We start from the raw sequence: 22,330 nt of genomic DNA, 5'->3' as shown, positions 1-22,330 counted from the left end.
AGAATATCTGCTGTCTGGACTCAGACGGTCAAAGCGCTGAAGTGAGAACTGCTGATGCGGTAGTTTGCTAGCAGCAGGAGTTCATTTCCATTTCTTACCCAGAACATGATGATGAAGTGATGCACATGTTGTGATCTTTAAAAAATAAATAACACAGAGACTAGGTGGATATATCATGCCGCAAGTGTGAGCCAGCATGACATCGCCTAAATTATGAGTCAAATTTGCAGACTTCTTCTGCAGCTAAAAATGTCAAAAGAAGTAAGCACTTTAGTTATTTTTTTATTTTTTTGTAGCCTTTCATAGCTGCGATAAAAAGTAATTCGAATTTGATGATAGCCCAATGAAGGTCATCACTAGATGCACAACATCACAAGAAATCATTAATTTAAGACAGGACCGAATACAACATTTACTTATGTTCGAACCCCTCACTGCACTTTGGGAAAAACACAAGGTTAGTTTACCCTAGTAACCAGCGGTTACCTGCAGTGGGAGCACCACCAGGGCAACACAGATGAGAATGACCACCAGCAGCTGGGAGGGCCAGATTTGGGGCGTGACATCCCCATAGCCCACAGTGGAGAAGGTGACGATGCAGAAATAGAACGAGTCAAACAGGGTCAGGTGCTTCCCGGCTCTCTCTAGATGCTGGATTCCACAAGCTCTGCAGAGATATGAGGAATTATAAATATAAATATATATATTATTATAAATATAAATATAATATGTTACCTTTCTAGAGTGATCTGTTTTATCTAGGGATAGACCGATTATCGGCCCTTGCCGATTAGCAGGCCGTTTTTTGGCAGTTTGCAGATTATCTGTATCTGTGTTTCATTTGACTGATAACCGATAAAGTTAATTCATTAAAAAGTGCGCTACTTTGGATCCGCTACAGCTTTGTGTCAGTCTCTCTGCTTCAGTTTCACTCACCACTGAGTCTGACTTAATGTCCCGCCCACAACACTATCTACTATCTTTCACTGTGTATTATGTTGAAAGTTTCTAATTTATTAAATAATGGCATAAAGCATTCAAACAAGATGCTGTGTTAGAGTTTGTAACATTCCAAAATCTTAATTTAGACTTTATGGACTTTTTTGTTGCTGCCTTTCTTTAAATAATTGTTCATTACTTATACTGCACTGTAACTTTTATTACTTTTATTTTCTTTGGTGTTTTATGTAAAGCACTTTGAATTGCCCTGTTGCTGAAATGTGCTATACAAATAAAGCTGCCTTGCCTTGCCTTAAAGATTTTATCATTTTTCACTGTAAATGCATATCTGTTCCAAATATCGGTTTCACTAACTAATAATCGATATCGGCCTTGAAAAAAACAGTATTGGTCGATCCCTAGTTCTATCCTGGTAGACTGCATATCCAATTTGCCCCAGATCAAAGGGCAGTAGAGTAAATACAGCGGAGACTCCTGATCAGTATTTCATTTTAAGTGACACTGTCGATTGCTCTGTCGGTTCCACCTCCCTGGCTTCTGCTAATTCATTTGTGTTTTTTACACTGATAAATTGAAGATTTAATGAAACCCCGAGACAGAGGGGAATGAGGATGTCTAACTGGACAACTACATTTTCAATCTCTACTTTTACAACATAAATAGCTTCTTCCAAATAATCTGCCTTGTCCAAGTAGGGGTGGGGATAAAAAATCGATACAGCAAAGCATTGTGATATCCTTGGCAATACTGTATCGATTTTAATGTACCTTTTATTATGTCTTTTTTTTAGTACTGAAATAATTAAATCAATTGGTTTTTTGGTCCACTAGATAATTAGATGAACAAACCGAGAAATGTATCTTTTTCGATACAGTAAAACAGATGTTGACAAAGTTTTCCTTTGGGCAAATCATTTTAAGATGGCAAACAGGTAATAAATTGCAATATATTGAAGAATATTGCAATTTAATTAAAATTGCTATAACATCGTATCGTGACATAAGTATCGGGAAAATATCATATTGTGGGGCCTCTGGTGATTCCCACCCCTATCCAAGACATGCACACTGCAAGATAATGTTTTCTGAGCCATTGGTACACAGTTCGGAAAAGTTCAGATTTTGCAGTGAGGGCCAGTAAAAAGGCCTAAAAGCCTCAATCAGAGATAAGTCAGAGATAGCATGTCTGTGACTAAAAGAACAGAGGTTCACTCACCCAGTGAAAACCAGACACAGTAAGGTGCAGATGAGGATGAACACCTGGTTGAACATGGCAGAGTGGGTCCGCTGAATGGCACGATGGAAGTCATTCTGGACACAGGAAAAGACCTTACTAGAAAACCAGGTTTTTATTACCATATCCATATTAATTACTGCAAATTAAAATACATTTTCCATTTTGAAATACCGGATACAACATTTGTAAGTTCTCAATAAAAACGGCATCAAAGCACAACTTAAACAATGCGTGAGAAAGTCAGTTACTGTCTTTATATTTATTAACCTTGCCTTGAAGATGGTCTAGATACAAATTAACACAAAAAGAATCTGCCCTACATTCTTTATACATAACCTACTTCAACTCCACTGTCCTCTCATCTTGGATAATTTTTATAACTATATTGTGCTTTCTCTTACTACGTCTTGCAATGTACAGTAGGAGCTCACGACTCGTTTTCAGTTGCACCTTGTTAGCATGTTCTGCCTGCCACCACCTGCCTTCACCGCCTCTCCAAACTGTCCCTGCTTTCTCTCCATGTGCTGGTCTGCTTGGCATCAGATTCTACCATCTGCCCAACTAACATCTTGGCGTGAGGCAGTAGTCTTATCTGAATGACAGCGAAAGGGACACACTAGACCAGTTGGATATCATCTAATTGCTTTGAATTCCATGTACCAGTATCTTTGCACCTATGGTAAATCCTATATAAAAATATTGAACAGAATTCTGTGCACTAGGTATGTTTTATCCCTTCTGTGTTTCTATGCTGCACTGCAGTGTTTGTCTGTTTTGTTTTGTTTTGCTGTTATGTGTCCACGTACAGTATAGAACTACAGTATATTAAGTATTTGCACGCTATGCAGTTGCATCACTAACCTCCAGCAACTGCAGCTGGTGGGATAATGAAGATTAACTGAATGTGAGTCATAGCTACAGTAGCTCTCTATGTAACCGTCCATACAAGATAAATACCTGAGAAAATTGCTGTAGTGTGTAAGTGTCAGCTCAGTTAACCTGAGCAAATGGTTGCTGTGAGCTTTGACAGCTAAAGTAAACAGCGTTAATGCTAACAATGTTACATAAACAAATAGAGCTGAGAACACTAGCTTCAAAAATATGCATTGGCTGGTGCAGTGTCAGCTAACCAGCAAGAAAAAAATGCCCCTGCTCAATATAATTCTATCCAGAAAGCTAAATTGTATAAACTCTCTCAGCCATTATAGCCAGCGTTACTCATGAGCTCCAATATGACTGCCTCAGGGTGGATAATGTACCTTCAAAACCCTCAGGGGTAAAAAACAAAACAAAACATGTGTTCTGTGTGCACTCTTTTATGCAATACAGTTTGTACAGTACAATAAATACATTATTGAAAATACTTACAATCATGTTCTCCAGGGCACCTTTGGCTAGCCAGCAGTTAAGAAATACAGGAACGAATATGTTTCTCAATGGAGCCCAGAAGATCTTAAGGAAGAAAGAAATGAAAGATGGAAGAGAGAAAGGGTGAAATATATCAGTGAAATACTAATCTGTTAACATACAGGACCTGAGACATGATAGGAAATCATTATCCTCGATACAGGGAAGAAAGAAAGATTAAATTAAATTTGCCTTATGTGAGGAACACATGGTATTGGGGCATTAACATTAAATGTATTGCTCAGAGGAACACAATACCAAAATGACATTGAGCCTGTGCTAATCCATTTCTTATGGAACATACTGACAGTTGATTAAATGAATTACTCACTGTGATTATAAATGGCACTGAATTGATCATCTCCAATATAAAGGATATCTGGAAGATCTGCTCCCAAATGTTCCCCTAGAAGGAAATTGATGGGGAAAAAAAGTCAATGAACAAGTAAAAGTGCAGATTGTTTTAGAGAGAAACATTGTCCCAGTAATAATGACCACTGGAGGAAGTCAGCTGCGACACGAAAACAATACTGTATTACAGTTTTGAATGTTGTGACTTATTAGACCATGTCACTCTAATGGTTGAGAGAAAGAAAACATGCTTCTTTGGTATGTTCAATTTTAGTATTAATCTGAGCTTATCAAAGCTTGAATGGAGAGGTCAGTAATTAATGTTGGGTCAAGAAACAACACTCACTGACCTGTTTTTGTTCTTGAGGCATGCAAAGCAAGTGCCTGTTTCTGGTGCATGTTAATGATGCTTTACAGAATTATTATCATAATCTTTTTAATTAAATCTCTCTATACATACTGTACATCCTTCCAGGCTTTTCGAAGAGTTTACTTTGTAAACTACTGCTTACTGTATTCTCTGCTATTGCTTCTGGAGATGTGTTATGCAAATTAAGTTTATTAGTATCCTTGCATTATTGCATGGTGAATTATTTATTCAATAAGGCCTTGAATGAATGAAAGCTAACCTATTTCCAAACGACAGATGAAAAAAAAAAACACTAATTTATTTTAAGACAGAAAATACTTGGCACTGGAAAGATGTAGGCTTCATCTTAAAAAAAGAAAAGATAATATAATATATACATACAGTAAAAGTATGGCTGCAGCTAATTGCAAAATTGGCAAGTGGGACTGAATATTAATCACATATTGAGAGTGCAGCTGAGTTAACAAGGTGCAGTTCAGCGGTGGCTTCTGTCTACTTTAGAGCTACTAAAAAGCTTAGTGAGAAAAACATTTTACAAGGCTACATTTTATCACCAGCCGGAAAACAAGGGATTTACTCCTCATAAAATATATGCAGTATGAGTCCCTAACGGCCTTCTGAGAGAGAAAAAGAAATAACCAATTGCAAAAAATAAAACCCAGACCAAACTTCAGGATCACCACAGGGGAAGGAGCTGAAACCTACGAAATAACATGTCTGGGAGACACTTCCTGTCCCAGAGCAGCTAAAGCTAATATGTCCAAGCAAACTCCAGCTTTTTTTGAGACAGGCAGTAGTTGTAGTTTGATGACTCTGGACCCTGAGGTGTGGGTGGTGTTAATACGAAGGGTGTCTGTCTTCTACATATTTGGTCCCCATGTCCCTAAATCCCAAGGTAATTTAGCCTCATTGTATTCAGATGCAAACTGTGTGAGCTTTTCTTTAATGTCTTAACCAGGGGTCTTCAACGTATTTTAGACTAAGGACGCCTTAGCTAAAAGAACAACAGAGCAGAGACCCCCTACTAATATTGTATAAAATTGAGTTGTATATTAAACTGGGCCTATAATAATGTGTAGGGTGGCCTTAGGCCTTTAACTAACTACTAACCCCTAGGGGTCCCAGCTCCCCTGTTGAAGACAAAGCAAGTAACTAGTAAACAGAATGCAATGTTATGCAATTCATCTCACAACCATTTAATAACTTGTATTGTTCTTTTATGGAACTTCACATTTCTAATTGCTGCTGTGTCAGAGTGGTTTTGTGTGACCATATTTCAGGTTGTATTTATAGTGTTGTGCTGGACTGCATTACATTGCAAGCTGTTTTTAATATGTTGTCCACCTGTTTAACAGACTGTACATTAATGTATATGAAGGGCAAAACTGCCTCTGCTTATTCCTGTTCATTAGCAGCGGAGGGCTCTCACACAATGACTGACCCTTTCTATTTGTGGGAACTTTTCCATTGAATACATAATGCTGACATTACTCACTCCTTGTGCAGTCCTCCTTTTTAAACTCATATGAACTGAGGCCCAAAGTGTACCTTTACAGGACTCGCATAAATAAAACAAAAATAATACTTCCAGCTCTGTGAACTGGTTTATGTAACTTGTTTCTGAGGCAGAGTGTGTGATGTCTGAGTCTAAAATTAGTGGCACAAGTCTTCTTCGTGTCTTTGACAGGTGCCCTGGAACTGACACTTGGACTGGACGTTGAAAGCTATCAGATCAAATCAAATCAGATTTAAGAGAGAAACTGTGCACTGTGGACCAGCTCCTTACCTTGTAGCTGAGATATGTGATAAGCATCGTCTCCAAGAAACTGATTAAGGCCACTGTCACCTGGGGCAGAGGGGAGAGGAAGATAAATGAACCCAGTAAATGCAAATTCATCTCTTCTGGCTAGTCAACCTTCACTGAGGAACTAATGTGCTCTGCAATGCGTTTATCTAATAAATGGATCCTAGTGTGTTTGGGTTGAATCCTGCATTAGGATTCAGTTAATGCAGAGGAATTTGATTTATGTGCACTTTTATTGGAGTGTTATTAGTCTTACCTGTATTGCCCATACAGGTTCCCGCCTGGTAACCCAGAAAATCAACGACCTGTCAAAAACCATATGAAAGTTCTCCTCACACTTCAGTGCACTTCCATATAATTGCGACATAGCAATTTCAGTTCACAATGAAATGCCTTTTTGACTGAAACATACCAGTTGATTTCTGTTGAGTCTGCTGTGTTGTTGTTGTTCGGACATATTGCACTGTGGAGCAAAACACATAAAGAGTGTGAATGTGAGAGAAAACATTCCTGCTGGGAAACATTTCCATCAGTTGGTACGTTGCCATAAAGAACAAACCCAACGTGTCTCTAAAAACTGCTGGCAGTGAGCACAATACAAACTACACTACTTCTAAATGACTGCAGAGAAAGATGACATTAAAAATAATAAGAAAATTAAAAAAGGAGCTAGCGCAGGAGCAAATGTTATAAAGCTACAATCCAGAAAATATGGACACATCTCGAATAGGGGATGATGGATGGGTTTGGTGGCAACTGCCGAGTATGACACTCACCATAGGTTGCCGTTGACCTCCTTTGGGTTATCCAGGCTGACTCTTACTATGTAGAGGACACAGGTGAGGATCTTCAGTGAGAAGTTGAACAGGCGGATTCTGAGGCCTGTGGACCGACAAAGACATATATACATACATACTTAATGTAAGTGATGATCACTTGAAAGTGAATTTGTTTAGGTCTCTGCTATTTTGGTTGTAGCCTTTACTTTAAAGCTCTGCACCCTCTCTGATCATTGTCTCACACTTTTCCACCATCTTAAATTCATTGAGAGTCTACTGCTGACAACAGATGCAGCCAGATTTCTCCTCAGTAGAAACCTGCTTGAACACCAGTTGTTTAGGTGAATACAATTCCTGTAGTGAAAGGCCTAAAGAGACTAGATCTGCTGAAGCTCTGAAGCATGACTAATGTAGTTCTATGCTGCTCTGGCACCCTGTCACAACAAATTTCCTCTGATGCATAGCTTTCAAATCCTCCAACAGGAACACAAAATAACACCAGCACTTTTTTTTATAGATTAATAATATAAAGATACATGACTGGTGGGATTGCACAGAAATAGAAAAGAGGGATAATAATGTTTGTGGGATCACAATTGCTTGTTTGAATATGTGCAGGCATATACTGATAAGCACACACCACCAAATATGCAGAACAGAAACTTGGGTGCATGCTTGCTAGACAGAGGGTGGTGCTAGTTGTGTTACCCAAGTCCAATCAGCCTCAGCAGCTAACTAATCTCTCGTGACACGACCTCTTCGGATGAAAGCCAGGGTCGATGTTAAAATTGTTTGAAACTAGATAAACTGCATTGGAATAGAGCAACATACCCCTGCAGCCTAGTGTGACATTTTTATTAGACTCTGTTGTTTCATGTCAAAGATCGTGGTGGCTTAGTGACAATGACAAGTTGAAGGAAAGAAAGACAGCAGAGCCATGTCAGTCTTGAGGATATGTTAACGACATGTTCTACCAGAGAGACAGAGTTACAACTAGATGCAAATAAGTGGCTTCCAGACACACTGCACCAAACCGCTGAGCTGCACCAATGTCTTTTTCAGAGATGTTGTGGCATTGCCAGTCTTATCTCTTATTGAGAAAAACACTGCAGCCCTGCTTCATTTCTAAACAAATGAGCCATACTCTTCTGTCCTTGCTGAGCCACACATACACCTAAATACACAATGTTTTACCATGAGCCAGCTAATATAATAACCCAACTGAGACTGGAATTGGATATGCATCATCACTCACTCCAATTTCCAACATTACGTTTTTATTTGTCCATTTAGATTAACATATCCAGCGGCAGAACGCCTCATACCATTTGCATTATGGGAAGAGAGGAGAGCGCTGCAATGTTCCCTGTCGGCTGTACTTACTTGACCTTTGGTTTTTGATGAAGAAAAGCTTCAGCCTCTCCTTGAAGGTGTTTTCGTTGACATAGAACTCCACCTGCACCCTGTGGGGAGCAGTGACATGATGTCAGTGTAAATGTACACAGGTGAGCATGCAGGCAGCACCTCCCGCCAACATAGTATATATACACACAAAAATGACCAGAAAATATTTGACCAAACAGTGTAAACCTTTTCAAGGTATTATATAATAAAAAAACATGGATTTGCATTGATATTGGATTGTTGAAACCAGTAAACAGTAAATGTAACTACAAATTGTTGTGGTCCAGGCACATTCATACGTGTAATCATGTTTGTATACAGGCTACACACCAAGACAATACCTGAGTTTCAGTACTAATACCAAAATGATATACTTGGTTTCAGGAATATAAACATGTTTTGCGTCAAAACCCAATTTTTACAACATCTCAATGCTTCTGGTATCCACTACTGAAAACAGTCCCCAACAAATGTGCTCTTTATTCCTGTTTGGACATGTAAAAAGTACCATGCCCAGCGGTTTCAGATAATTATTAAGCCTTTTTTTTTAGATAAAAGTATTTAACAGCTGACCTGTTTCTAAAGTTTTACAGTACATCTTTAGTAGGAACAAATTGCCCTGGAACTGTGCAACTGTAGACAGGCTGGGGAAGTCGGAATGTATTGAGAGACAAACTAATGCATTGTTTAATTTTGGTCTTTTCATGGGTTTTTCGTCAACCTTGTCCTTCAAAACAATAAACCCAACAAGAGCTTTGCCTATATGAAATTGTTTTATAATTCGCAAAGTTGTGATTTGGGATTTTCAACTTTGGGTACATGAGTTTGATACTTGACGCAAAACAAACATTTCAGTCAGAACATATAAAGAATTGAGATTTGATCAGTCATTATATACAGTTCCCACCTCACAATGCAACAAAATCAGCCACAAATGCACACAAGTTTAAATCTTAATGTGCAGCACAGGTACTTAAAATAATGCAGACTGTTACTTAAATAGATGCCTATCTTTTCATTCACCGAAATTCTCCTAATGGGGATACCAGTGAATCATATGCATACTGTAAAGACATGACACATACCGAGTTTAAGCTAAATAAAGTTTTTTTTTAATTGCTCTACTGAGACATTAATCCAAATTGATCACTGTGGGTTAAACAGGCACTCGGGAGGGTTGAATAATTTCTATTCGGTATTAATATTTTATACACACATTTAGTACCCAACAACAAATGTTCACAGTTTATCCAACATTCTGTATCACTTGTGTAAAGACAATTTCTTCTTATACAGTAAACAAGTGAGAACATGAACTGATTTATATTGAGCATTAACACAAAAGTGCCCATTAATAATTGATAATCACCTCCCATTAAAGACTACAGTACTTCAAATCAAATGGCCTCTGTTCTTCCTTACACATACAATGACAAATCTGAAGCTATTAAACATTTGAGCAGACATAATACACTTTAATAGGCTTGGGGACTTGACCAAATGGCAGCTTAAGCACTAATGGTGATATAGCTACTGTAGATATAGGTTAGATGAATGCAGGTAGCGAGACAGGTCTATTAACAGGTTACATAATGTAGAGAGCTTGTTGTCACTAATGAGCAGGGAGGCGATGTAATAATAGCCTTGCGGTTCCAGCAGGGACGCATAGAGCCTTCTACCTTGTCTGACAAGAGTACAGGGTGCAGGAAGACAAGAGAGGAGAGAGCAGGAGGGCAATTACAGCAGCCAAGTCCCAAGGCACTATATGTGTAGATAAAGAGTGTAGGTGGAAGAAGATATGTACCATATTCCAGCTATTCCCATGTCTCCCTCTTCTGGCTGTATCGCCACGGAGACAGCTTCCAAAGCAGGAAATGTTCAGTGACGTGTTTGTGTGTTATGTGTTTCCAGTAAAAGGAATTAGATATAGCTGAACACATACATACACACACACACACACACACACACACGACACGTTCTTGTTTTAGGCACCATGCCCATTACTCCATCCTACCCAAACACACAGCTACAATATATGTGAACTATGTATACCAAGTGTATCGACTGCACCATCACCACCGTGAAGCAGTAAAAGACTGTCATAAAGGCTTATGGTGGCAAATCAGGCAATCAATAATGTGTGCTGTCTCCACTGACACAGCTGTCAGAACAGACATGCACAACAGCTACAAAGGCTTCATGTTTACCCAGCTTGCCTACAGGCACCTGCAATTACACTTCACATAGAAAACCTGAACACAGCAAAACCTGAAATGTGACTCCAAAATAAATTCAGCGACATCATTCTTATTGTGTTATTTTACATGAGAATTGCATTGGCATTGGCTTGACAGCACTGTAAAAAGAAGTCTACTGAGCCTGGTGTATGTTTGAAATGTATGGTGAGGGGTGACAGCCATGTAGTAGTACTGTATGTCCCCTCTTTTTGTTATATTTGAAAGTGATGGTTTCCCTTCTTATCTGTATGTACGGTATGACACCTGGAGTACAGTCGGTAAGCATTTGGACAGAGACACATTTTACTTGTACTCCTTCACATTTTAAATCAAATTAAACAATGATTATGATGTTAATGACAGACTTTTAGCTCAGTTTGACGTTGTTGTATCCATACTGGGTGAACAGTGAATTTATACAGACAGACAGAACAGACATTTATAGACCACACTGTTGGTTTTATTGTTTTTGACCACCTAGGCAAAGTTGACCCCTTCACTTATTTATTGTACAATTAACAAACACTATGTTCAGAAAATTAACAAACACTAGAACATAAATGATGATAAAAAATCTCAGCCAGGCTTTTGTCATGTATCCAAGTAGCTCGGACTAACGCTACAAACAGACACACTTGACTGCCAGCAACTGCAGACACACAGCAATATCTTTTAAGTACTTACACTCTTTCCTTTGGCATCTCTGTAGTCTACACTCCATCACTTACCACCAGTCTACAGTATATGGACATTAGCCAGACTTGGCAAATATAAACACGAGCAGTTTGAATATCCAAGAAGCCAGACAGCATCTAACAGGTTGGTACTTCTTAACCTTAGAAAGACACACTCCTATTATGGAAGGAATGTTTGCAAGTGTACATGGTAGGTAGAGCCTTTAGTATATATAACAGCTATTCAGAATATATGACAAGTTCATGATCAAAATTAAAGTGTGGAGGAACAAAAGTGCAACCAGAGAGTCTGGTCTGGTCTTGAGTCTGGTGGGAACAACCTGTGATCAAGCTTTCAGTGTCAAACACAAATACACAAAGTACAACATGAACATTGCCAGTTATAGGATTATAACTGTATGCATCCTTGCCTGAAACATAGGAAGACTTCAACTGCTTTGTAGACTCAGTAAATGAACATCAAACAGCTTGTTGACCTCAGGATAATCTGGCTGACTGAACAACAGCCTGTGTTAATTCTAGTGATGAAAAAACAATACATTGTTGAACAACTCCCAGATGCTCTGCGCCATATGGAATATGTGTCAGAGTGCTGCAGGGGCAAGTATATGTGAACAACAGTATCACTCAACCTAATACAACTTCACCTGGGGCTTAAATGATCACATGAACTCTGAGAGGTGGCTACAAAACATGTCAACCCTGAGATGGTGCACTCAATGATGCTTCACTACAAGATTAGAGGATTTGATTGCTGCTTTGATCAGAGAGTGTACTCTGATCAAAGCAGCAATCAAATCCTGTAATCTTGCAGTGTCCAGTCTTGTAGAAGGCATTATATAGTGTACAATCACCATAAAGTACCCACTCCAGTTAACTAAATTACCACAAGTGTTGGCATAGCAACAAATGTGGAAATTATCAGCCCGGTTATCTCTGACCAATCAGAGTTAAACTGCACACTGTATCATACTTTACGATAAGATTCAGGCTTTGGGGCATGAAAGTAGCACACAGACCAATAACACCGCATCTTGTCTTATAAACAGTAACAACAGTCTTTCCCATCACAGCCTGAATACAGTTTATTTTCAGATCTCAGGTTTGCTCCCACCCCACGACAAAGCAAACAGTTGAAAATAGAAAATTTCCCATGCACCACCCTCAGACATGTGCCCCGATATAAAATCTGCAGGGATTCTAAAAATATTACACTTGGAGATGAATATTTAAAAGCTGTGGACATCTTAGTTATCCTCTGCTTCTGTGCTACCGAGCTGCATCTAAAACTTCCCATGACAAAAGGTATATATGTCCAATAGCCTTATCATTACAGTGCAACATTTTTTGAAAGGAGCATCAGGCCAGACATGGGCTATTGCAACTGGGAAAGTACTTCGTCAAATGAATGCCGAACTTAGAAATCTCAAGAGGGAAATGTAACAGTTTCTTTTATAATCAGCTGTGGGGAGGATAATCACCTTAATGGGAGGTAGGCCTGTGTGGGCTAAAAGATGAATGTGAAAGAGCAGGCACAGGTAATTTCTGGTCCTCTAAGGCAGAGGGAGACGGGCTACATGAGCAGCAACAATATAGCTAGTTTCGCTTTTGACCGAGTTGTTAATGTTGTGATGACTTTCTGTTTTGCCTGCTGAAGCCCGACTGTTTGATCACCAATAATGTCTATGAATCTAAATTAAATGTATCACGGGTATTATTTCCTCACAAGACACTTTTGAGGTTTTACTGGTACAGTGTAGTCTCCCACATTCCCTTCTTCACATTAAAAACTAATCCATTTTGTGTCACTGCACCTGAGGGAACGTTAGCTAGCTAACAGTGGCAAAACACGCTTGTCTCTCCCCGATGTGCTGAGATTGGCGTGGCAATATTCAAACTTAACTGAAATTATGCATTCAAAATGGACTTTTTATTTATTAATGTGAAGCACATTTAGGTATAACAAAACTACTAGCATTGTAAATGAACAACAAATGTAATTTTTAATTTAATCTAACCATTTGGCAGTAGCTCCACAGCCCACTAGTAGGCGCCTGAAGCCCACCAGTGGTTGAGAATAGCTGCTCTAAGGCACCCATGCACTCTGTAAGCTGCTGTATACATTATGTGCACTTGTGGGGAGGGTCATGGCTATTCTGTATGTGCACATGATGTGTTCAAAGACCAAGAAAACCCTGAAGCATTCTGTTCTAAATCACTTGCTAGTTTAAGTGCACATCAGCACAATTCATTTTATTTTAGCCTTGAATCAGCATGTCAAAGATGCTGATTCAAAGCAGTTGTCAGGTGGTCTTTCAGGGAGTTCTGACAGAAGTGTGCAGCTATAATAAGAGTGCTGCTCACTTCATGGTTGACTACACTGTTTGTGTAATAACGAATACATTTGCCTGTTGACTGAAGTGAAGATTTCAAGAGCAATGAAGCTAAATTGCTGAATAGTTAGATAACACGCTAGGAAGTCCCTGAGAAAGGCAAATCCACATTAACAAGATGTTCCTCGTTCCTCAAAAGCTCAGAAAAACGGAACATGTCCAACTCGAAAAACTCTTGAAAACTTGAGAGGCTTTAAAGCTGTGGTAGGCACTTTATTTTTGGCATCATTGAGCCAGAGAGAAAACTAGACTTCTGTACCTACTCTTGGCTCTGTATTCAGGCTTCAAAAAAATCTAGCCATCACGGGAGACTTTGGTCAATCACAGGTCATTTCAGAGAGAGATAGAGTGCGTTCCTATTAGCTGTTGTGTATGCATGGGTGCGACAAAGAGGAGAGGGAGAACTGCAGGAAGAGGTCTCACTCTACTTCAAATTCTGGCATTTCTGTAAAGTTCTGTAAACATCAGAATTAATATGCAAAGTGGTTTGACAGATCCAAATCGCATCCTCTTGAGGTTAAGGCTCAGCACTGTAAAAAGTACTGACACATCAGGGCCTTAAAGTACGAGGCTGTTAAATTGGACAATGCTATCTTTTGGATTTTGTAAAAAGGCCACAAAGGGTTTTGTATAAGATCTGCTGGTCTTTCTCAGAAAAGTCTATCAAAGAAAGACCCCAACATAAAGAGCATCATACTATTTATAGTAAAGGTCAGGAAATGGCAGATTAAGTTAAACTTATGTCTGAGAAATGGGACAAGACATTATAACCAATAAAGAAACTTTAGAAAGCCCAAGAGGCCTTTTTCTTGTATAAGAAGCATGTGGCAGTGTTAAATGAAAGCTGGAACGCTCCAGGACATGGGGCCTGGTCTTTAACGTGCAGCAATTTGACAAGAAAAAAATGAATCTTTAAATGAGCAAGAACGTTAAGAGAGAACCTCATAAGAATATCAATGTAATATCAATGATGTTGAAAGATGCCTTTGAAACTCACTACTCCCTGCCCTACAGTACAGTCTTCTATTTAGTAGAGTAAATGATGATGGCAGTGATTCTCACCTGAATATGAAATATTACATAACCTAATGAAAGTGCAGTAAAATCTAATTTTAATGTTTCAAACTAACAGCAACCACTAGAACAAAAAAGGTATACACCTACAACAGACACATTTTTACTAAGGCAGAATCAGCTTGTATCAGCGTTTCAAGCTGAAAATTTCCACAAAAGTGAGACAAAAAAAGTCAAGCATAGTTGTTTGATTTCAAAAACATTGGAAAAGACAAGTAAGAAATATACTACGAAGGAATAATGCAGATGTTTTGTCATTTTGATGATTTAGAAAAAACTCCATTCCAAATTTATAAATGGAAACCGCTGGTTTGTTTAACAAAAAAGAGACTTCAAAAAATATGATCTACTGTTGTCTGTATCCTTCATAGGAGAGCACACCTGTATACAAGGTTCTACAACAGCTCAATTGACTTGAAAATGCATCTTCTCTTTTCACATGATACCACTTTCAGAAAAACAGTTCTCACATCACACCAGCCTCCCCACACACACGCACACACGCACACACACACACACACACACACACACACACACACGATAGTGTGCCATTTTAAAAGACCACAGTTGGGACAGTAGCAGCATTATAAATCAAGGTCATGCAGTGTCAAAGAAAGCCTTCAAATTCTTTCACATTATGTTACATATCATCGTTCTGATGTTCAATGCATTTCAGGAAGTATCTTGTTATAAAACCTGCTACCTACCTAGTGTAGCTACTTAGGGACGGCTCTGTATCGAGTGCCTCCATGTTGAGAGGAACCAGCCGAGGTGGTTTGAGCATCCACTGAGAATGTACCTTGAGCACCCTTAACCAAGATTTCATAACGTGCTGTTGCTGAACATGTACAGATGTTTGTGTTGCTCTTTGATTCAGATGAGCTGAAACCAAACATTGTGGTTTCCTGAAGGTGCAATGATGAACATTTCCTGTTATGGGACAACTTAAAAACTTTTTTCTGTCCCCACAGGAAGTATGGGTAGAAATATGGTTCGCTAAAAGATTTAATTTGAATACTTTATTTTAATTGTTCAACTTGAATAATTGCATTGAACAACTTCATTTGAAATTGAATGTATTAGTTTGGAACTAAATTACAATAAACTTAAAACTGAATGTAATTATGAAACACATTTTTGTTGGTTTGTCTGAAATTTGAATTTGATCCTCACTGAAAATTCAACTCTCTATATACTTTCACATCCAGTTCTCACAATCAAAATTTAGTTATTGCAATAAAATTTCAGTTTACTGAGAAACACAATTGGTCATTGAGGAAGAGCAATCGAGTGCAGATTCAATGAAATCCGGTCGTTTATCAGACCACAAATGAGAAATGAAATAGCTAATGCACCCAGCGGTCCCTCCGCCTGAGACTACTTCACCGGGAGGGGAAAGCGGGCGGAAGCTCCAGAGATGGACCTTCAATTAGCAGCTGTAGCAACTAAAATTTAGCCAGCCCAAAACCCAGTGCCCGGGGTCACAGCGGGCTGGTGGGGTCTCTAACCTGTGTAACGGCAGCAACAGCAGGGTCACTGGAAACGTTCTCTTAGAGGATGGATTAGAAGCTGGCGGTTTGTGTGTGAATAGTGGTTTGAGATTGTTAATTTATCAGTTCATGTGGTGTTATGTCTGACAGGAATGATTAAATAAGAGCTTGGGTTGTCACTATACTTGAGAGGTAGTGGAGAGTGCACTTGGCTCATTTGAGGTCAGTAGTCAGTCACGTGAGGAAGTGGATGATGACCATGTCCTAAGCTGGTCAGCGACATGCTGATTGTCCATGTGGTGTAAGATGGTGTGTTTAATGTTCAAGGAGAGTAGCCGTGATCCCAGTAAATTAAAATGGCATTGTGCTTAAAAGAGTCACTGCGCTCCCACAAAAGATTAAAATTGTCAATAAAAACAGCACCGTGCTCCCGGAACACAGTGGAAAGCCATGTGTGGAGGCTCAGAAGCCTGGAGAAATGTCCCATCCCAGAGCACGGGCACCGGTCCGGAGATGAAGGTTCACACTCTGGACTCATTAAGAATGTCGAAGAGCTGGATAAAATCATGTTTTGAAATGTCTGACTGTTGCCGCGGAGTATCATTCGTACCCACATGAACTACTAATGTGTTCAACGAGGGGTATACTTCTAATACGTCACAAATTTTGGCAGAGATATTGTTGACAGTAGTGCCGGGGAAACAGAGAGTTGTAGAGGATCGTGTTTTTACATTCCTTATGATGGAGTCCCCGATGATGACGTAGGATTGACGATTGACATGTGGATGTTTTCAGCATCTATTTCACCGATATAACCCGCAGATTCTAGTTTGTCAAAAGACGCTCTCATCTCTGCTCACACGATTAATGCTTTAAGCCAAGATCTAACGATGACAACAGTGACAACAGAGTAAAGGCTGCTGTGCATATTCAGTCAAGGGACAGATAATACCTGGAATAAGTTGATCAAAACACAGAAGCTGCCTTTTCACCATTTACTGTGGTGTGATCGAATGTGACAACAATTCAATGTGTTGAGCTAAATGTTTTCTTTTGAGTCTTTGCCACAACAATTGTTGAAAAGGTAGCTATACATAAATGGGTTGTTCTCAGCATTCTGCACCATTACCACAACAATCATTGCTCACTTTACAGATATTGTGTAATGGTAATATTACCTCCAAGGCATTATGTCCACATCCAGTCTGTGCAAAATCCAAAGTGAACACTGCTAAGTATGTGCTTTGGTGCTCGCAAATCAGTTCTGTGTACAGTTACTATTGCAGACACAATCCATGCCATGCAACCATGATGCTGCCAGGGACTTACTGGGCATTGGTTGAGTCCATACTGTACTCCTCTTGATACCTGGGCACAGCACACATGGACACAGATAGGCATAGGTTTAGTAGAGAGTGGGATTGAGAAAGCAGGAAAGGGAAGAAAAGAGCAAGAAAAGGATGCCACTCGGGATACCACTGAAATTGATTTGCATTTACTTGCATCTTGAGTCAGAATGCAACCATTTTATAACCTTGTAGGGGAATCTGAACACAGCTTGTGCAGCAAGACGGTCCAAGATGGGATCTGATACCACGTTAGCTTGTTGATGTTCCTTTTGGAATATCGGTAAAAACTAGAACATGTAAAATACTGGTTGCATCAGACCCCTCAGCTGCTTCTTACTGCACAGTTGAAGCCTACTGTTAAGACTTTTCCCCCCAAGGTTTCATGGAGTCACCTTCAGACTCCACATACAAGTAAATATAAACATTTACAGTGGTAATTGACTGCATCTCAGCTCGATGGGAATTACAAAATGTATTTCAGAACTATTAATTCACAGGGCGCATGCAAGGCAAACACTACACATCAAGTTAATCAAAAACAATGCTTCAGCTGACTAAAGAACAGATGGGACACTTAATGCAAACCACAGGGGATCAGTGGACACACCCTCGTGGTCAATCTCATAGGTTAAGATGACCAGGTGTGTAACACTGAGGGAACTGACAGACAGAGAGACATACTCAGATATTGATTTTAATGACCGACACATGGACAATTGTAATGGACAAGGGGTCAAAGATTAATTTGATGCTAAATAAACTGACTTTTAGTATTTTATGTACAGTATTATATGTAGTTTGTTTCTTAATAGTACACACATTCATTTCAAATATTCAAAATTGCAAATAAAATCAACAAGTTAAATGTCTGCTGCAACAGAAAAAGTTCCTCTTACAGAAATATATAGAAAGCACTAAATAAGATACATGAGAGGAACAGACAGAGCTTTGGTACAAATGTTTCTTGTTTTGTGCACTATCCACCAGAAAATGTATTGTAAAAATTCAGTCCTGTACAGGTTATTGGATGATACATTTAGACAAGTATCACAGCCCATTTGATTGCAAATATCTTATGCCACATTGTGGGTTGGTTTGTCTTTGACATTCATTACAACGATATACCTAAGTTGAAAATGCCCTAAATAGGGTTTTATAATTAGTTGCTATTACGTTTAGGTCTGGGATTATTAAAACTAAACTCACCATTCATTGAGATTGAGGGACATTATATGATTGAATAGTAGATTCAACTCTCACTCTATTTTGATCCAACAATCCTGTATATATTCTATGAGCAAGACCATATACATAGTTGTATATGGTATATGTACAAACTACATATGTAAAATACAAATTAACTTTAACCTTTTTTTATTATTATTTTTTTTTAATTGCATTTACTGTATAGGCAATTAGTTTGAATCCATTCATAAATATTATCTGCATAACCTCCTACAGTTCAGTTGGTCTTTTGTGTAATAAGTGAAACATATTACTGGGTACATTGAGCCCTTCACCCTTACATGTAACCTGTAGTAATATCTACCAAAGCTTAAAAACACAGTAAACTGAATTATTAAATTGAGTTAGTATTATGTCTGAAGGTTGTTGTAACTGTTCTTGCAATTCAAAAATATGTGTAAGTAAACTGTAAGTCTAGTGAGAAAGATGCTTCAAGGTCCAGTCCAAAATGTGTCTAAAAATATCAATTTCAGCAGAGGTGGATGGATAAAAATATAATGTAGGTTGATATCCCTTTGAAGCTTGTGAATGATAAAAGTCTGTCTGCTGGTCAAAAGTGTAGGAGGAAAGCTGAAGGAATCGGTGTGTTGTGAAAAGGTCCAATTTGGCAGTTCAGGCTGTTTGGTTGAAGTTTTTCACAAAACAAGAAACATCATCATCCCATTTACGCCTTTCTAAAAAGACTAATGGAGTGTCCATTATACCCAGGAAGTAGTAGGTTACAAGAGAGGACCTGAACCATTCCAGTAATCAATTTAGAACCATTTGCCAACTCAACAACAGAGCACAGTCGATTATTACGGTTATTAAGGAAGCAATGACGTTGTCAGCTGTGGGATTCCAATACAGTTTAATGGCTTTTAGTGGAATTTTGACAAAAGATTAATGTCCACTATGCTCATTCAGCTGTAACTTTCTAGTAATGTGACCATAGAAGTGAAGTTTCAAAAATGCTCAATGTTAGGAAACTAATTATTCTCCAATTTAGTCATTATAGTCATTCACTGTGTCTCTAAGTGACCTTAGATTAACTGAAAATCATTTCTATGTAGATTTTAGTTATCATATTGCATGATTTATTTTCCAGCTATTTGACTGGTAAAACTGTACAGAAGACTGCTCTACCAGTGTAATTTGCTAAGTGCCAACTGCCTCTTAGTTCAGAAGTGAAAGAGCAATTTGGAAATGATTAATTGGCTTACCACAGATACTGTATGTGATGGCCACAGCCGTGGCCACACAGCCATCTTAAAGGCGGTAACTTCATACACTAACATTTATCTTAGTTCATGCTGTTTTCCTTAAGATTGGTTTCTATATATTTTCAGACACATTATATATTTTGTTGTAAACAGTTATTTAGTTTAAATAATGTACAAGACACTGGATTTGGTTTACATATATACTTTATTAGTTTTGGATTGTCTTTTTGCTATAACGGTTTTCTTTTGAGCTTACCAGTGTTGCGGATTCCACACCCTGGAGTGAGGCATGCAGGCTGCTGGGACAAAGGGGTAGCGTCTGGAACAACAGCAGCTTTAAAGGGGTGGTGGCCAGATTGGACTCTACCACTACTTATGTCTGGGGGGGGTGTAGCTTTATTTTTTCCCAAGATATTTGAGTTTTGATTTGTGTTGTATCTAGTACATTTATTCGGTTAATGTTAATTAAGATTACATTTCTTTTGGAATAAGTGTTTAGTTGTTTTTTTTGTTATTTGTAGTTTATGTATTAGTGTTATTGTTAGTCTTCCCCTGGGTGTCAAACCTGGTTTGGTCAGCCAGTATATAAGTCCCTTTTGTTTCTTTTATAGGAGGTCAGTTGTATTTTTGAGTTTGTTATGTTTAGCGCTTAAGTTCGGTTTGTTTGTTTGACCTCTTTTAAGGGCTCAAACTTTATCTTTATTTTGTTGTAATGATTTTGTGGGTAAAATAAAAAAACCCTTTTTTGAAATCCTCTTGTGACTCCTCTTGCCTAACTGCTGGGTCCCTGACACTGTACATAAGAAGAATAAACTAGAACAATATTAACCCCTTCTGCAGTGATCTCACTGTCCATTTGCTCCTATTATAACACCATAATGAGCAATAAAATCTATCCGGCTGCTAAGAGCTTTCGCACTGTAGAAGCTAAGATAAACAGAGGCTCCTTTTGCTTCCATTAGCTTACAACTGATATACTTAAAAAACTGACTCTGCTCAGTCCTCTGTTTCTTCACAAAATAAATGATAACAAATACATAAAAAAGAATTCCTAATATTCATGCAGCTAGCATCATGATGCCCTTCACATTTTACTCAATTATGATAAAATACATACAATGAAAAAGCAAATAGATCCTCACTTCTTTGCAGCAGATCCGGAATCACAAAAATGAGCTGAGCACGTGAGACAACAAGTGCGAAATGACCAGCACTTTCAAAGTATGCATTCAATTACATTCACTGAGAACTGCCTCAAGGACTGGCCGATATAAAGGGGGAGGGCCTAGCAAACATACACCATCTCTGCAGCAATTTCAAGGGCAAATGGGATTTGTAGTTTTCAATCTGTTTACCTGTCCTGGGAAGCTTGCCAACATTTCATTACTACAGTTCCCATACTATTCCTCACGTCACAGAGGCAGCTCAAGTTCTCCATTCCAAAATTATGACTAGTTGGTTAAAGTAACTTAAAGTGCTCATATTATGCTCATTTTCAGGTTCATAATTGTATTTAGAGGTTATATCAGAATAGGTTTACATGGTTTCATTTTCAAAAAACACCAGATTTTTGTCGTACTGCACATTGCTGCAGCTCCTCTTTTCACCCTGTGTGTTGAGCTCTCTGTTTTAGCTACAGAGTGAGGCATCACACTTCTATTCCATCTTTGTTGGGAGTCGCACATGCGCAGTAGCTAGGTCAGCACTGCTAGCTAGTCAGTTGCAGAGTATGAGGGCGTGCCACGCTAGCAACTAGGCGAGCATTATAACGTGTGTTACAAAGTGAAGCAGTTGGTGAACAGTGTTTTCTCTGGAAGATGGTAAGTCCCTTTGGGGTGGACTTTGGGCTTTTTCACTTTGTAAACATATTACATACACGAAAAAGATATATAACACAACAAAGTAAAGGGGAAAGCCAAAATGCATAATATGAGCACTTTGAGAAATATAACAGCAGCATTCCTATCACATACAACAAGAACAAGACTACAACAAAACAAGATCCAGACCTGTAGCTTAATTATCTGGCCATAACCTTTTTTTTTTTTTTTTTTTTTTAAACTTTTTACCTTTTTACAGTACCCTTGTATGTCACTAACTACAGATGTACTGTATTAGATCAATAGTTTTGTGGCTATACTGGACTTTTTATGTTATTATGTGCCTTTATTTGTCATGTATTAAATTCACTGCATGGGCCGCAAGCGCAATCTCTCTCTGGTTGTTTTGTGTTGCTTTTAAACTTGCATGCTTTTAGGTGTATCCTACTGATATCTAAGGTCTTTTAAGGGGCAAGCATAGCAACCAGGGCACTCATTATTTTCGAGCTGCGAA

General features: G+C 38.6%; 1 protein-coding gene across 25 annotated transcripts in view; it reads right to left on the bottom strand.

Annotated features, from left to right (window-relative positions):
* LOC116054316 (potassium channel subfamily T member 1-like) overlaps positions 1-22,330 on the bottom strand; it is a 69,066-nt gene that overhangs the window by 21,076 nt on the left and 25,660 nt on the right. For 15 of the 25 annotated variants that reach the window (XM_036008874.1, XM_036008878.1, XM_036008894.1 and 12 more), the window contains 10 exons: positions 17,530-17,568; positions 8,291-8,370; positions 6,905-7,010; positions 6,541-6,591; positions 6,385-6,433; positions 6,111-6,170; positions 3,935-4,009; positions 3,565-3,648; positions 2,176-2,270; positions 487-667 (listed from right to left, as the gene is read on the bottom strand). In XM_036008874.1, the coding sequence (XP_035864767.1) occupies positions 487-667; positions 2,176-2,270; positions 3,565-3,648; positions 3,935-4,009; positions 6,111-6,170; positions 6,385-6,433; positions 6,541-6,591; positions 6,905-7,010; positions 8,291-8,370; positions 17,530-17,568 (820 nt within the window). Of the gene's footprint in view, positions 1-486; positions 668-2,175; positions 2,271-3,564; positions 3,649-3,934; positions 4,010-6,110; positions 6,171-6,384; positions 6,434-6,540; positions 6,592-6,904; positions 7,011-8,290; positions 8,371-15,417; positions 15,519-17,378; positions 17,496-17,529; positions 17,569-22,330 lie in introns of those variants that run through there. The other 10 variants (XM_031305805.2, XM_031305809.2, XM_031305806.2 and 7 more) reach the window with 3 other exon arrangements.

This window comes from Sander lucioperca, chromosome 2 (assembly GCF_008315115.2).
Source record: "Sander lucioperca isolate FBNREF2018 chromosome 2, SLUC_FBN_1.2, whole genome shotgun sequence".
Lineage (NCBI taxonomy): Eukaryota > Metazoa > Chordata > Actinopteri > Perciformes > Percidae > Sander > Sander lucioperca.
The sequence above is the reverse complement of the archived record's forward strand: the minus strand, read 5'-3'. Positions and strand labels throughout refer to the sequence as shown.